The sequence below is a fragment of the Gavialis gangeticus genome, unplaced genomic scaffold (assembly GCF_001723915.1).
Source record: "Gavialis gangeticus isolate Ggan-Ray unplaced genomic scaffold, GavGan_comp1, whole genome shotgun sequence".
In the NCBI taxonomy this organism is placed as follows: Eukaryota; Metazoa; Chordata; order Crocodylia; family Gavialidae; genus Gavialis; species Gavialis gangeticus.
In genome coordinates, this window is record NW_017729031.1 from 21,266,750 (window position 1) to 21,283,997 (window position 17,248).

At 43.0% G+C, this 17,248-nt stretch overlaps 1 protein-coding gene across 1 annotated transcript in view; it reads left to right on the forward strand.

Annotated features, from left to right (window-relative positions):
* ZRANB3 (zinc finger RANBP2-type containing 3) overlaps positions 1-17,248 on the forward strand; it is a gene marked incomplete at its 5' end in the record, with an annotated part of 89,463 nt that overhangs the window by 5,912 nt on the left and 66,303 nt on the right. The window contains one exon of the mRNA XM_019522492.1: positions 17,049-17,067. Coding sequence (XP_019378037.1) covers positions 17,049-17,067 — 19 coding nt within the window. The remainder of the gene's footprint in view (positions 1-17,048; positions 17,068-17,248) is intronic.

Genomic DNA, 17,248 nt, shown 5'->3' on the forward strand with positions numbered 1-17,248 from the left:
GTCCAGTTCTGTGCACCCCATTTCAGGAGGGATGTGGACAACATTGAGAGGGTCCAGAGGAGGGCCACATGATCCAGGGACTACAGGGCAGACCCTCGAATGAGAGACTGCAGGAATTGAACCTGTTCAGCCTTCACAAGAGAAGGCTGGGGGGGACCTGGTGACAGTCTATAAACTCAGTAGGGGGGACCAGAAGGGTTTGGGAGAGATCTTGTTTCCCCTAGCGCCCCCAGCATAACAAGGAATAACGGCCACAAGTTGGTGGAGAGTAGGTTTAGATTAGACATCCGTAAGAACTACTTCACAGTCAGGGTGGCTAGGATCTGGAACCAACTTCCAAGGGAAGTGGTGCTGGCTCCTACCCTGGGGGTCTTTAAGGGAGGCTTGATGCCTAGCTAGCTGGGATCATTTGAGCCCAGTTTTTTTCTCCTGCCCTGGCAGGGGGTCGGACTTGAAGATCTATAAGGTCCCTTCCAACCCTACTTCTATGATTCTATGAGGGGGTTGCTGAAAGAGTATTGTGAAATAAACTCTTTTTACCCACATATTACATGTGGTTTTAGGAGTATTTCTTGCCTTTGCAGATTAAACAGTACAAAGGCAATAGTAATGTTCTGAGTACAATGACTTCTGTTGCTATTAGAATACCAGGGTTTTCTTTTATGTATTGTTAATATTTTTCCTTCTCTTTCTGCCTTTTAATACAGAGTCCTTTCTACTTCTTTGTTTTGTGTTATAAGCCTTTCTCCTTCTGTGTAATGCATCATTCCTTTTACACATGTTTTGCTTTTTCATGTTGTCAAAATCTCTTTGCTTTTATATATTTTTTCTATATATTTTTTTGCTTAACTTGTTATTGGGTGATTAGCAATTTATATTATTGTTAGCAGTTAATGTTACTGATTTGCTTCAGTGTCTTGTCTTTGCCACCAGCTGTCAATAAAAGAAAAATTAATTTTACAGTTGTATGCTTAATATGCATGCATATTTTTCATGTATAGTATTTTGTTTTTTGTTTGAAGGTATGTGTGATGCTTTTAAGTCTACCTTGTGATTAAAAGGCCATCTCCTCTCTTCTCTGTGTGGGAAAAGATCTGAGAGCATGGACATGCACACAATTTAGAATGGTTTAAAACCACCTAGAACTGTTTGAAAGTGTACCTGGAAAATCGAACACTATTTTGAGCCAGTTCAGTGTTGTGTTGGGATACCAAGTGTTCCAAAACACGGGTCTTGGTCAGTCTTCCAGGTATCTAATATTGCATTGCTCTCCTTCCTACCTCTTCCATTGCTGTAACTGGCTGTTCAGTAAGCAGCACTCCTCCACCCTGGTATATGGCATCTTCCCCCCCCACCTTTTTTTTTTTTTTATAAATATGCTACTTTGCACTGCTTGTTCAATAAAAGCTATATTTCTAACAAGGATCTGTGTCTTCACTCCGTACTTAGTCACAGCCCTGCATTGCTTCTCCTCCCACCCCGCTTACCAGCCCCTGAGAGCCAAAAAGCACAGATCCAAGTGCCCTTCCCAGCTCCCTCCTCCAGAAGTCAACCAGGCATACTGATGGGTTCAGTTAATTCTTATTGAACTCATGTTTAGGAGAGAAGGGACAGCAGAAAAATGAAAACATTCCCAGCTATAGGTCTCCTACCCTCTGTGGCCCTTGGAACATGAATGCAAACACTCTTCCACCCCACTTGTCCCCCTCTCCCCCAATCCACTCGCCCACTATGAGGCATGCTGGGCTGGGTGCTGACTCTGACCCCCAGGTTGTCAGAGCCATAGGTCATCCACAGTTGTGAACCAGTTTCCAGTCAGTGACATTTGGGGATGGTTCAGTTGTTCTATGTGTCTACACCTGCAGAGCAAACTCTACCACTTAACTCACTGCCTCCCCAAGTATCATTTTAAAAACTACCATTGTAATCATTTTGTCTCAAAATTATGCATCTTCATACTACTGTGTTTTCTTGCGTGTAACACACCCTTGAATAATACACACACCTTCTTTTTGAAAATCAAAAAGAAGAAGAGGGCTTAATTATCCTTGCTATTTATTGATTCTTTCACTACACACATGAAAAATTGGGTTAAAAAAACTTTCAACTTCTACTTAAAAATCCATTTGTCTAGAAACTAATGGCTCCTGGTGTTACTTATTAAGCAGCAGTGTAGTAGGTGTATATACCAGGAAGTAGTTGACACGGTGTAGGATTGTAACAATTTTTAAAATTTTGTTATGAGCTTTGGTACATCCACTTTATAGCAAACCTATAAGTAGTCATTAAAACCACTTTTAAAAGGGCTTCCTTTCGCCTCTCACGTATGTTGGATTTTTCTTCTGAACAACTTTGGTGGTGGTGTGAATGAGTCCTTTGACTCATTTGTTTTTCATTCTTTCATATTCTTTTTCATTTTGTCATAAAACAATATGATACATGTTCACGTATAAGTGCCTCATCTTACAGGAGGTTGAGTGCCCCAGCATCCAATAACATCAATGAGTTGAGGGTGCTCAGTTACTTGCAAGATTTGACTTTGGGAATAGTAACTATCCTGTTCACTAACTAGTAAGCACTAAGTATGCCACTACTCCTTCCAGTATAATTTTACATCTATACCAGAAGTAGCATAATCAGTATACTGGTGTTACAGTTACTTACACTAATTTCTCCAAGCAGATATGTCATTGCAGACTTGGAATGTTTTATGCATTTCAGGCCAACTTGGCTTTTGAATGCTGAGCTGGAACTACTTCATTTAGTTTGGGGGAAAATGTTCTTATCTTTTCATGCTCTGTCTCTCTGAACTTGAAGGCTCTGTTTTTCAGTTGCCAAATTTGCTGTTCAAAAATCATAGAAAAGTTAGGGTTGGAAAAAACCTTGGGAAGTCATCTAGTCCAACCTCCTGTTCAAAGCAAATATATTATCCCAGCCAGGGCTTGGTCTACCTGGGTCTTAAAACCTCCAAGGATGGAGATTCGACAGTATCTGGGTAGCCTGTTCCAGTACTATGCTCCCCAGCTCCAGTGAGAAAGTTATTCGTAATATCCAACCTAAACTTTCCTTGCTGCAGCTTCAGACCATTGCTACTTGTTCTATCATCTGCCACCACTGAGAACAGTCCAGCTCCATCCTTTTTGTAACCACGCTTTTGGTAGTTGAAGGCTGCTATCAAATCCCCCCTCAGTCTTCTCTTCTCTAAATTAAATAAGCCCAGTTTTCTCAGCCTTTTCTCATCAGTCCTGTTCCTCAGCCCTCTAACCATTATCATTGCTCTCCACTGGACTCTCTCCAATTTGTCCACATCTTTTCTGAAGTGGGGGGTCCAACACTGAACAGTACTCCAAATGTGGCCTCACCAGTGCCAAATAGAGAGGAAGAATCACTACCCCTTTATCGGCGGGCAGCGCTATTACTAATTAAGCCCAGTGTGCCATTAGTCCTTTTCGCAACAGGGGCACACTGTTGGTTCATATTTGGTTTATTGTCTACTTTCACCCCCAGGTCCTTTTGTGCACAACTGCTGCCCAGCCAGTCAGCCGCCAGCCTGTATCAGTGCATGGGCTTGTTTGTCCTACATGCAGGACTTTGAACTTGTCCTTATTAAACCTCATGAGATTTCTTCAGTCAGGCAGATGGATGCTTCTGTCCCCCGCAAAAGGGACCTTTCCTTTCAGAACCTTTCAGTGTTGTTTCCTAAACTTGCTCACTAAGTCATAACTCCTTTGTGGATCTGAGTAAATAGTCAAAAGACTATAAATGGATGGACGGCTTCATTGTTCTTAATCTGACCTCACTAAGACATCTGGTGACAAATTGCAGATATCTGTGCTGTTGCCATCAATGATTTGACTTCTTAAATTGTGACTCTTCAAGCTTTAAACGTTAATCGTGATCTACAGAATCTCAACAGATCTCTGATTGGAGAGATGAGGGTTTCGAAGGGACACTCCAAGTTGCGATGTATGCTGAGCAATGAAAAGTAGTAACTGAGGGTGAATTCCACCTTCATATCTAAGCAGGTGGTCAAATTTTCACATTAAATGTGACCCACAGGCATATATGGGAGGATAGACTTTTGGCCCTGTAATCTGGATAGGAAATCTTTGTCTGGTATCCCAAAGCATATACCCATTTTGGATATACGAGTAATTAGCCCTCTGATCACCGAGACGTATGGTATGTTAATACATAAGTAATGGAGGGATGACTCGGCTTCCCTCTTGTTCTTTGAGCCGCTAACTCTTATATCCAGATAAATCCACAGTACTATGGTTTCCATTTTCAGATGTCTTCTAATTTTGAAGAGAAACCTAAAACAATCCATAAGAGAACGTGTAAAAGAGTGAACTTAGAGAACCAAATCAAACATGGGCTAACAGTGCTTGGGTAGTTAACTTATATAACTCATTACCACAGATGGTTGTAGAAGCAGATAGTATAGCCAGGTTCAAAAAGGGGCTAAACAAATTAATGAATGATAGATCCATTAATACCCATTAAACAGAAAAGTCAGGGTTTTATAAACCAATGATGGTGGATGCCAGGAAAGGTATGACAAGGGATGGATGACTCCAGACATATGTTCATATGCTCTTCCTCTGTACTGCTATAGCCACAGTTAGAGACAGGATATGAGGCTAGACAGTTCTTCTGTATAATGCTAGACTCTGATGAAGAAACTCATTTTGAAGAAGATTTGAAAGTGGATCAGAGCTTGCTGCGCTCAGATAGTGACACTTCAGGTCAAAGTATAACACTAGAAGAGACCTAGAGATGTATGCAGGGAAATATTAGTTTCTTCAAGGCATGTAAAGCAAAATAATGGCATCAGAGAAAAGACTGAGCAGAACTGTGCAGTGTGTTGGTAATTGGGAAAAGGACTTCAAGCTTGATGTAGAAGAGGTCATAGGAGGGAATAAAAAGTATGTAGTACAGTGGTAATGAAAAACTGTTATTTAAAAATAGGATTAATTGAGGTTGGAAAAGAAATATAGCATTAGAGTGAGAGAAAATTTGGACTTAACTGTGCCTTTTTAGCAACAGGAAAGAAGAGGGGTTGGGTTTTAGAAATGTAGGGCATGATTTGATAATAGAAAAGTCAATTGACATAAGGATCACAAATGTAGATGATACAGATGGTAGATTTTTAACAGGGAGAAAGGGTGGGAAAAATGAGTTCTGTGTTCGCTATGTACAATGCAAGTTGGCAACATGACAGTCAAGGATGATATGTCAGAATGTGTGATTGAACTGAGCAGAATTAGATTTAAGTTGTCAGCACACAGTTAAATCCTTGAATAGATTGTGTCACCCAGCATCAACATTTTGTGAGAAAAGGAGATGCCCAAAATAAAGGGTGGAAGAGAGAATGGCGAAGAAAAGTTAGAAGGATAAGAGGAAAATCAAGGTAGCGCAGAGGAAGAAAGGGAAAGGAATCGCAAAGGTCAGGAGGACCTTGGTATGTGTTTGAGAGGGACGTAATGGTATGTGTTTGAGAGGGACGTAAGATTTGGAGGGCAGTTGATCGAAATTGGGAGAAAAGGTCTGAGCAGTAGTGATTTGCAGCATTGCTTCAAGTTGGAGATAGTTGGGTAGAAGGAGCTGGGCTAGTATTTAGACAGTTTGTCTTAAAGAAACTTTTGAAAGTTGGGAAAACCAGCACATTTGTAGGCTATGATAGAGAAAGCTAGGGTGGAGGAGACTAAAGATTTGAAGTATCAGAGGGGAACATCCCTACATTTGAAATCAGGTCAAAAAGAAGGGAAGGTGTCACTAGAAACTTCTTCTAGACCAGGGGTTTGAAACCTCTGGTGCACAAGTCAGAGCATGGCATGTGAGGCCATTTTGCTCAGCATGCCACATCCGGCCTGGGCTTTGGGCAGCTGCCACTGGCCACGGAGCTTGGGCTGCTTGCAGCAGGTGACAGGGAAGCTGCAAGCCCTGCTGTGAGCAGCCGGGCCTCCATGGTAGGCAATAGCTGCCCAGAGCCCGGGCCAGATGTGGCAGGCAGTCATAAGCCTGCAAGTGGCTGCTTCAGGGTCCAGAATCCCAGCTAGCTCATTGCCATGCACACCCTGGAAATCACCACCGGGAAGGGGCCAAGGCTGTGCTCCCCTGCTGCGGGGGTGTGCACCACATAGCCTGGCATTCACAAGGGGGCAGAGTAAGGGGAGCATATCCCCATCCTGCTAAGCCCAGCTGTGAAGGGCAGGGCAAGCTGTGTGAGTGCAGCAGGCCCACACAGGAGGGCTGTGGCTGGGCAGGTCAGGGCTCTGCCACCCACATCTGTATCTCCTGAGGATGGGGCAGGGCAGTCCTCAGCCTGGCCATGTAGCCAGGTAAAAGTGTTCGTGGGTTGGGGTGGTGCTACAGAGGCAGTTGCCCCAAGCAGTCCCAGGAGGTGCTCCTTCTGCACCTGAGCACTAGTGGGGTGGGCCAAACCGCACTGCTAAGCCCTGCTCTCCCACAGCCAGGAGCCAGGCCACTGCTGTCGCTGGTGCTGTGGTGTAGCACAGACCTTGGCCGTGGCCCTTATCCCCGTCATGGCTTGTGCATGTTGGGCACTGGGCCATCTGTGCCACCCTTGTGTGTGTGGCCAGTGCCCAGCATGCAGTGGGGAAGAGGCTTCCTCCTTTACCTCCTTGTCCCCATGCCCTGTACCCCAGCCCCTTCCCCACTGTGCTCCTGGAGGTATGCTTGCAGCCACTGCTGGCAACAAGCAGGGCTAGGACTCCAGACCCCAGTGCAGCCACTTGCAGGCTTGTGGCAGCCTGCTGCGAGCAGCCTGAGGTCCCTGCCAGGTGACAGGGAGCTGCCCAGAGCCTGGGCTGCTAGCAGCAGGCAACCACAAGCCTGCAAGTGGCTGCAGTGGGGTCCAGAGCCCTGGCCCCGCTCATTGCTGGCAACAGCTGCATGCGAACATCGGGGAGCATGGCAGGGAAGGGGCCGGGGCTGTGGTGCCACAACAAGGATCAGGTTCCTCACGGTTCCCTCACCATTCACCCCTAGCATTCCAACATTGTCAAAGCGCAGGTTGCCAGGTTTTTTGGCACTTGGCCTGAAAATGTTGCCGCCCCTGTTCTAGAGTCTTGGGGGGGGGGCGGGGTTTGAAGTTGACTAGGTCTAGGGCAGAAGGAAGAGAAGGTCGGAGAAAATTATCAGAGCTAGAAAAGGGTGAGGTAGGGGAAATACCAGGCACAGGGTCTATTTTGGAAAGGGAACAGGTTACAAGTAGCTGAAGTTTGGTCTTTGCATCTCATCGACAGGGATCCTGGTTTTCTCTGTTTAAAAATTGCAAACTCTCCTATTAAAAAAAATTCCATGAATTCTCTGATTAAAATCCCCAAAATACCTCACTCCCCACCCACAGCCTCCCCACTCACAGCTCCCTGGCTCTGCCTGTGCACCTTACGCCTCATCCACAGCCCCCTGCCCCCCCAGCTGTGCCAGTAGAGGCCCCCAGCTGCCAGGGCTATGGGGCTAGGGACCTGGGTCTGCAGCCCTCTGGCTTCTCATCCACCACGGGCAGCACGGCTGGAGTGGAGCCTGTGGGAGAGGGACAGGTGAGGGCTCGGGGCTCCCCACCCTGCTGACCTTCCCTGGGTTCTCTGCAGCTCAGTGGGCGAAATCTGGCACGGCAGAACAGAGCAGGGTAGTTCCAAGCTCAATGCCACTGCCACGAGTCAAGCGCTGCCATGGTGAAGCACCCCTACCCACATGGCAGCAGTGGAGGTGGTGGCACGGAGTTGTGCCTCCCACTGCTGCCAGGTGGGTAGGTGGCATTTTGCTATAGAAGTGCGGGGCTCACAGTGGTGGCATTGAGCTTCACTGCCCTTCCCTGCTCTGTCCTGCCACGCCAGGTCCTGCCTGCTGGGTCACAGAAGCCCAATCTGGGGGGCACATGACCCCCATGTTCCCTTTGGGAGTGCATGCAGCAGTGGGGAGCCAGCCCCCCTGCCACCTCCTGGACGAGCCACCTACAGCTCTGTCCTGTTCCCCAGCCGGGCCCTGCGGCCACACATTCTGGCCCTGGGGCCCCAAGCATCATTCAGGCTGGGCAGCCCCAGCCCTGCCCAACTCCCTCCCTCACTATGGGGTCCTCTGTTCCTCCCCTCTCCTCCCCACAACTACTTACCTGCAGGGAGCTGCTTTCCAGGATGCCTGATGGCCATGTGCGTGTATATGTTGTGCACATGCACATGGTGCCCCCTGCCTGACTGCCCTCTGCTTGCTCCCCCCACTCCGTTGCAAACTGGAACTCTGCCTGCCCGCAAGAGTAAACCCATCATTTCCTGCGTTTTTCTTCTTTAAAAGAGAAAATCCAGGTTTTTCCTCCTTAAAATGAGAAAATCCGGGTTTTACCCCATTTTTTTGTGGCGAATGAAAAACTTGGATCCTGCTAAATCATGTGTTGCTTAAATCATGGTTTAAGTGTTTAGCCAAAGCAGTTGAAATGAATGAATGTTGGTCATGTACTTACTTGAGCCCGCTTCAAAAAAAGAAAACTGCCAGAGTTGGTGAACTTTAAAGTTTCAGAAGCCAAGTATTAAATGATTATAAAGATTAATTGTCCTCTTGTTAGACCGGTGGGGACCAACCTCTTTGGTAGGCGTGCCACAAGGTAAGCCTTGCACCTTCCCTGACTGCCACTCTGATCCCTTTTCCCTCTCTGATCTGCTACTCTGCTTTCTGTTCCTGCCCAATCTGTTGCTCTGTTTTCTGCACCCTGTCCTACCTGCTATTGTGTTCTCTGCTTTCTCCCTGATCTGCTACACGCCATATACATAGGTTGCCCTGCCATGTAGGGCACATGTGCATGGGTTGGCCACCCCTGCGTTGGACTCTGTTTTGACTAGGATCTTAAGGTTATATAGCTAATATGTTCAAAATTCCTAAGAGAGCCTTTAAACCAAAGCTTCAGCTTGACCAGCTTAGCTCACGTTACACCAAACCATCTTGGCTAGCTTTTAAAAAGGTTAGTAGGTTAACATGGTGACACACCTTCAAATTCTAATCAAAACCTGGTGTTAAAGGTGGTGACTCACCATCCAGATGGGGAGCACTGAAGAGTATACTCACTATCTGCACCGTATCTCTTCTGTAAGTGGCAAGTTTTCAATGCTGTCAGTCTTAATACATCTTATTTGTACTAAATAGACTTTTAAAATGCCCATTATAAGTCAAGAGCAAGCCATATCTAGTTTAAACCATTTGCGGCTCTATTTCTGGGGAAGTAACTAATTATTTTTGCAAGGAAGTCATTTCCCTTTGTTCTAGTTTTAGGACTGCATGCTGTGATTACTGACACACAACTGTAATGGCTGCTTGCGCAGTTTTATATAAAAATGTACTAAGTTCACGTTCCTTAAATAACCCATGGGTAAGATGTTAGTGCTAAAGTGTTGGCTTGTAAGTAGGAGGCAAATTATATGTTGTAGTGTTATATAAAACTGACTCACATGAGTAGGTGAGAATCCCAAGAATATCAGGACACCCACACTAGCAGAAGCAACATGCAAGCTTCCTTTGTACAGTATGTTCTAGCAGACTGCACGAGGCTTGTGCTCATTAAAGAAAATTATATTATTTTTCACATTTAAAAAAAATATCTATACTATTTAACTAGTTTAAGTGCTTTTACTTTAACTACATTTCTTTCAAAAATGTACATAAAAATATAGGTCTTATCTCTGGGCTAATGTACATGCCACTGTGTTTATTCATTTTTATTTTTCCCTTTAGGGAGATATCTTATTAGAAGTAAACAGGTGCTTGATGTGGGTAACAGTAAAGGCAATAGCTACATTTGCTAGGTTAAAACTTTATAAGAGTCAAATCACAGTTATTAGTCTAGCTCTATTTTGGTAATTCATTGGAAAATCTCTTACGATATTTCTGTAATGCCTTCACTGCCGGTGCCAACCTCTGTAGGTGTTAGATGCCTCTACAATGGAAATCTTTATCTTCTAATCACTTGTATTTTCATAGTGTTCATTTGACTGGAATACATTTTATGTACCATATTTACTCGCATACCACATGCACCCCTCAATATCAGCCCTCCAGAATTGGGGTTGTGTCTTAAGTGGGGAGCTGACTTTTCTTTGCTGGTATAGAAGCATGCCCATGCTATCGTCTGATGGCTGCTAAAATAGCTGCCATTTCTCTGGGACCCAGGAAGCAGAAGGGGCAGAGTTCAGTGTTAATGTTCTTGGATGTCTGTCAGCATCTGCTGACTGAGCACTGTAGTTTGTGTCTGAAGCAGTAGTTGAGCTGGCTCAAGGGGAAGTGAGCTTCTGCACGCAGTCTGTTGGATCTTAATCAGGCTTCTTACGGGGAAACAAGACTTATTAACAGGAATTTATATAAAGCACTGTTTACAGTGAAGGAGTAGCAGTCCTGCTCCTGCCCTTGCACAAGGGTCTGGAACAGGGGTGGGCAAAATGCAGCCCTGCAGGCTGAATGCGGCCTACCAGGCCATTCTATCCAGCCTGTGGGGGGCCCTAAAAAATTTAGAAAATTAATATTTACCTGCCTCTGGCTGCCTGCCGTGCGGCCTTCAATGGCTTACGAAAACTCAGTAAGCGGCCCTCCACCTGAAATAATTGCCTGCCCCTGGTCTGGAGCCTAGCCTTGTTGCTGTCCTGCCACAGCAGGACACTGCCTCTTGCCTCTTGCCTCTTCCAGACTGTCTCCTAGGCTGCAGCACTTCTTGGACACTGTCACACAGTTGGCCTTGACTCTGGAAAAATCTTTTTTCCTACATTCTTCTTTCAGAGAACAAGGTATGTGTATCATGTGGAAAGGGGCGGTATTTGAGAAAATACTTGGGGTATCTTTTTCATAACATGAATGGTATGCTGTGTCCTGCCAGATGTAAGTAAGCTTTTTCTGTCATGAGCATTCAGAAATAATCTCCCTTCTTTTCTGGGATTAGCCTTACTGTTCTTTCTTGGACCTTGCCACCTGGTTTATAGCTTCTAAGCACAGTCCAGGATTCAGTGCTTGGAGGGCCTGCCAGCCAGCATCTCATACTCAGTGCAGGTCACTCTCTTCCAGAGAACTGCGTCATCCTGGCATGCTTCCTAACCTCCCATCTCTTGTTTTGGTTGCTCTCTGCAGCTGCTTTTCAGCTGAGCTGCCAACTTGCCTTCTGTCCTGTAGCTTTTTGATATGAGTATTGATTGCTGTGCCATTTTCCAGCAAAGCTTAGTTCAGCTTGGTCACGTGATTGTTCCAGAAAAATACAAGTCCAATAAGGCTCAAGCTTAAACAGAGTTTTGGAACAGGAATTACTGAAACTGGATTGCAACTATTCCTGCACAGGCCAGAATTCCTTGTTGAATGCCTGCAAAAATGATAAATTTTCTTGGTTTTCCTCACTGAGCTATGTTATAAATCATTAGTAAGAGGAAAGTACTATTACTCTATTAGTATAACATGCTTATTTCTAAAGCTAATATTAATACATTAATATTTTAGTAAGTTTACAAATTTCAGTTTCCAGTGCAATTAGTTCTTTATTATGTTAATTTTAAATTTCTGTCCTTCCATTTCCCTTGTACATATTTTTTAAATCAAAAAAACTTTGGTGTACCAAATTGTATAACTATAGCATGATTCACTCTGTCCCTTGAAATATGGTCTATCCATTTTTCTTTCTTCAAAGACCATTATGAATATGTTCACAGAAGTAAAGAAAGCTAAATCTGCACATCTGGTACACTAAAGTAAGATTCTAGGTATCGGTATTGGAATAACAGGCTTCTTGGCTGCACATTTATAAAGGTTCTAATCCTACCACTGGGATCTTCATGAAAGTAAATACAAACTTTAGTTAAAAAAAAAAAATCTTATTTTAACCCAAAGAAACATCATCAAACTATGATGTTGTCTCTGGACTGTTACAGAAGTGTGTGTGTGGCAAAGACACCTAATATTATTATGATTTTCTGAAACTTTTGGGCATGTGGGCTGAGCTTATAACAGGATATGAAACTGTTTGTTATATCAGTTTTGCATTCTTGGATATAATGATTATTAAGGTGTCATATGAACAGATGGGATATGAATGATGAAGCTCAAATTGGGTAACTACCAGTTGAGAGGAAATGACTAATTGAACTTCAAAGAACAAGAAGTCTGTCGTCTTGCCGTCAAAATATATGAAGAAAATACAGATTTGTACCTTCAAATGTATTTGAAGGTCTGCTGCTTCTGCTTTGATAGTATGTAATTTTTTATGTTCATGCTGGCAGCTTGTCTGCTTGCATTAGTGTAGGAGACAGTGAACTGAAATGAAATCTTTTACTGTATTTTCTTGAATAAAAGACGAGGTTTTCTCCCCCAGTCACCATGGGGGAAAGCCCCTTGTTTTATATTTGCATATAAGGAAACAGCATATGTCGAACAAGCTTTAGTTAAAGCACCCCTGCCACCATTTTTCAGTAGGGGGACACTGATACATGTGACACTGGAGTCTGCTGGAGCATGGTATTTACCACATGCCAGCAAACTCAATTAATCAAGTTTGCTCCAACGCACTGTAATTACAGCAGGTGGAAGCAGCCTCCCTGCACGTGTATAGGAGCCCTACATGTCCAGCTAAACCAGTAGTGAGATTAAATTAAACGGAGCAAAAGGCCTGAAAAGAAACATTATACAAAAAGCCCATAAGATAGAATATTCAGACATAGCATGCCATGGCTTTGTCTTTAAAATGTTAATAGTAGTGATTGATATAACCACAGGTATTAAATGTAGTTCTGCAATAATAAATACATTTGTGTTAAGTTTCTTAGACAAGGGTGCTTTGTTTTGACAGTGTGTCTTTGAAGACCATAAACCAAGTTGAAAAGAAAACATGACAGTGAGAAGCAGAATTCCAAGATGATGAAGGAAGGAGAGAAGCACTCCCTTCTTCCAAAATTATAATTTTCACAAGGGCATAAATACTATTTAATTGACACTTTTCCAGTCTGTAGAAAAAGTAGTTCAATCTGGTTCGTGAAGTCTCAATACAACAAGGAAATCTAAATCAGCCAATTAAAAATGTTTATTTTAAAATAAGCCAGGTATAAATATACGATACAGTCTGGAGAGAAAATTTGGGAACTCGGCAAATATGGGAAGATCTGCTACCTATCTCAATGCCACCCATCCTCCCTGCGCTAGAGGCAGTATGGATAAGAATCTGTCCTGCACTGTGTTGGATACCTGGATTGACACTGGGATAAGTGTTTGTTCTTGTTCTTTAGGGTCTAAACAATAAAAGGTTACACTGTAAATCTGTCTCTTGCCTCTTTTATTAGTAGCTAACCTACTAAACTCCTGTAATCTAGGTAACAATGCACAGGAAGAAAAAAATCAAACTTCACATCACATGGAGAGATGCAAAAAATGGGGACTGTGGAGTCGCACAAAACGCAGAGTAGTATTTAACAATAGGAAAATCTGACTGTAAAACCAAAAATGTTTGCAACAAGATGTGCTGTAAACCATACTACTGGAAATGAAAATACCCTTTTCTGACATCTCCATCTTTTATCTGGGTCATACTCATTCTGGATTTCCATAGAAATTAATAGTCCAGAGAAGCAGATCATAGTTGCAGTACATGTCAACCAAATCATCATTATGTCCAGAATGCAAATGAATTAGGGCACTTCACTAAAAGACCTCATGCAGAATTGTTTTTCAACCAATGACTGTTTGTATAGATGGATACACAAATAAACACTTGAACTCTAGCTAGAGAATAAGCTGCAAACTGTATCAACAATAGCTTTTAGCACCTGTCTATGGAAGAGTTCAAGAATTATCTACAGTTCTCCTTATCATGATTCCTGACACTTCAGCACTTACATCTTTGGTTAACTTTGAACATATGTTTAATCCCATTCAGATTTTCTCTGTATTTATTTGTATGCTAGCATTCTGAGTTGGTTAGTTGCTAATAATAGAGCAAACAAAGTAATATAAATATAGATGCGTCTTTGGGGGAGAGATGGGAAGCAAGTAAGAGTGGACACTACGTGAATAAGAGCAGGAAAGGAGACTTGCATATGGAAGACGGTGGTGGGGAGACTGCAGCCCTAATCCTAGTTTCTGGTTGACTCTTCCAAATTTGAAGTTGTATATGCTTTTGTTTTTTCTTGGAACCTTACAAGTTATGTTATGCTTGAATGTACTGCAAATCGCATACTGGCTAGAGAAAAAAACCTAATTGCCAGTTTAGATAGCAAAAGCCCAAATGTGAGTTGTCCCACTAGTAAGGTGAAAGTGCAGCTACTATATTTGCTTACATACCATATGCAGTTTCCACCCAAAGGTCGGCTCTCCAAAATTGGGGAGTGTATCTTAATCGGGGAAGCTGATTTTCTTTTCTAACTAGAGGCATGAAGATACTGTGTTGCAAAATGGCTTCCAGTTCCTCTATTAGCAAGCAAGCAGAAGAGGAGTCATCCAGTGTTAGCCCTTTCACAGCCACTCAGTTGGTGGCTGCGAGAAAAGCTGGCAGTAATTTTGCAGTGCAGCCTCTCTGAAAAAGCCAGCTCTGGGTCATGACTGTGGAAAAATCTTTTCGGTATTATGCAATCCAAAAAAACAAGGTGCCCATCTTATCTGGGGCCATGTAGTATGCAAGAAAATACAGCATTTGTCAATCCTGGTAAATACTATGAAGTTACAAGAGTTTTGGGGTTTCTATATTAGGATGTTGGACAGACCTACTGTTTCAAGCACTTGCAGTGCTTTGAAATGCTCCAAAAAGCAAGTGTGTTTCCAGCTAAAGCAGCACTTCAAAATGGCCCTTGGTAAAAAGAGGAACATCTTTTGAAGTGCTTCAATTTAAAGCGCTTCATAAAATAACTGCACCTTTCAGTCATCTTCTGGCCTCCCACAGTATTCTTTTCTCCTTCCCCACTGCCCCCTTGCTGCACCCGGCTGTCCTCCGGAGCTGCTGGAGGCTGAGGGTCCCTCCAGACATGCAGGTAAGGGCACGATAGTATCTGATGCGTGATCCACAAAATCATGCTTCCTGCCACACCACACATACATGGCAGGAAAAATGATTGTGAGGTTGCGCATGAGATCCTATCTTGCCTTATTCCCCGTGCAGGGGAAGCCTGGGATCACTATCCCAGGCTCACCCTGTACCAGCAAGGAGGGAGCTCCCTCAGCTGACAGGACTCCCAGCTCCAGGGGTGCATAGGGCTCAGCTGTCGGGGCTCCCAGGCACAGGGGCACGTCTGGCCACATGTTCAGTTAATGGCATGGTAGGAACCAGCCACAGTCGTTACACTTTTTTTGTGGAATAACTTGGTGGCTTATTCCTCATTTTATTGTGCCATTAATTGATTGAACGTGTGGCCAGATCACAATTTAGACATGATTAAGTGGTTAATCATGTCTTAAGTGTAACCTGTGGTAGGGACCTGAGAGTTGTACAGATTTGTACTCTTCAGCCCTGTTGGCAGAAGAATGCTACTGCTGTATGTCTTCTCTAGCATTTTGAAGGACCTAAAGTTGCGGGTCATACATCTCCATGATGCTGAAATGTGCCAAGTTTGAAACACTCTGGGATTTGGGGCATTTTGAGTATATGTCTGTTTATGGCCACAATTTGTGCTTGAGGCTGTTCACTGCAATGGGTTTTTAGATAACTGAAGTTTCACTCCTCCCAGTGCTCTTGTAGGAGAGAGAGAGCTGGGTTTCTACCCCTCATGACTTGTCTGATTCTTGCTGTACCCATATGAGGGAGGGCATGATCCACACTAATCTTCCCCTCCTGTTGCTGGTTGTGAGAAAGGCTAAGAAAAGTTAAGACAGGTTGGTCCCAGCTGGTTTTTTGGGGGTTTTTTTGCAACAGATGTGTGCGTGTGTGTGTGTGTATAACTTACTGTCAAGCAGTGTTCAAATAGTGGCTATGAAGTTGAATGCTTTTATTAATTTCTGCTGTTGATTAGAAAATCTGTGTACCAAGAGAGATACTGGTGTTGTCACTCTGCAGGTTTGGAAAGATGCAACTGCATTTGTTTGCAGCTGGAAAGCTACCTCTGCAAAAATTACTTTTTTTCTTTTTGAGCGGGGCTTATCTCTGTAGAATTTAGATGTGTTAGGCCTTTGTGCTTGGCATATGAGTGAGTAGGTGGACTTTTCAAGCCAAATCTGGCATTGTGTCTCCTTCATATGTTACCGTCCTATATCTTAATATTGAGCAAAACACCCATTTGCTGAAAAAGCATTTGTCTCAGTCAGATGGTTGGAGTCAGTGAAGTTTCCTGACCCATATATAAGTTTAAGAGCAATATAAAATGGTATATCAATCATGATTTTTCATTAGATCGTAGGCTCTGTCTTTGATATGTACTAACCTGTACAGCATGGGACTGTGACAGAATATAGATCTTTTGAACAAATATTTCAGGAGTGGATCTGTTACTGGTCTTGCAAAGGTGATTCTGCATAGGTGAATTGTGAGTTTGAAATATCCAAGTTTCCAGTGCTCAAGTTTAAATTAAGATATGTATATTGAAAAAGGAAGTCAACTCTTCCTTCCACTTTAGTCTGAGAACAAATAAGATAGCGTGAACTGCTGTACTATGATTATTTGGACAGTATGATAAATAATCTCTCATCAGAGATGCAAAACACTGGTTAATTCTGTATGACAGACATTAAAATAGAAGATGTTCCTGTGAAAATCTGTGCAATCCTATTTAAATTGTAGTTTTACACAGTATTTAATCTGACACTATACTGTACCTGATTTAATATACTGTTTTAAACACAATGCAGGTGAATCTGATAAATACTTTAGAGGAAACAGCTCTAAAATATTTACAGCTGGTAGTTTTTATCATCATTTTATCAACCCTTCATTTTCTGATATGTTTCCATAATAATATAGATAAGAATAGGGCTAGTTATTGTTGTTCATCTATTAAGCTGTTACAAAATTTGTTTGTAAAAGTAGAGCTATTAATAAACCATTTGTAAAAAAAAAAAAAAAAAAAAAATTATCTCTTGTTTTTCACATTTAGGTGTATGATTGCTGATGAGGTAAGTAATGTTTCATCTCTTGTATTGTTTTTGTTGTTAGCATTTAGTATGTTGCTTCTTGGAGGGGTAGACTGGGGATAAGAGAAACAGTTATTACAGTGCTCCTCAGATACACAGAAGGTCTCTAAGCATGGAAATTTAAAGTTGAGATTACTCAGCCTGGTTTAAGGTCGATTTGAAT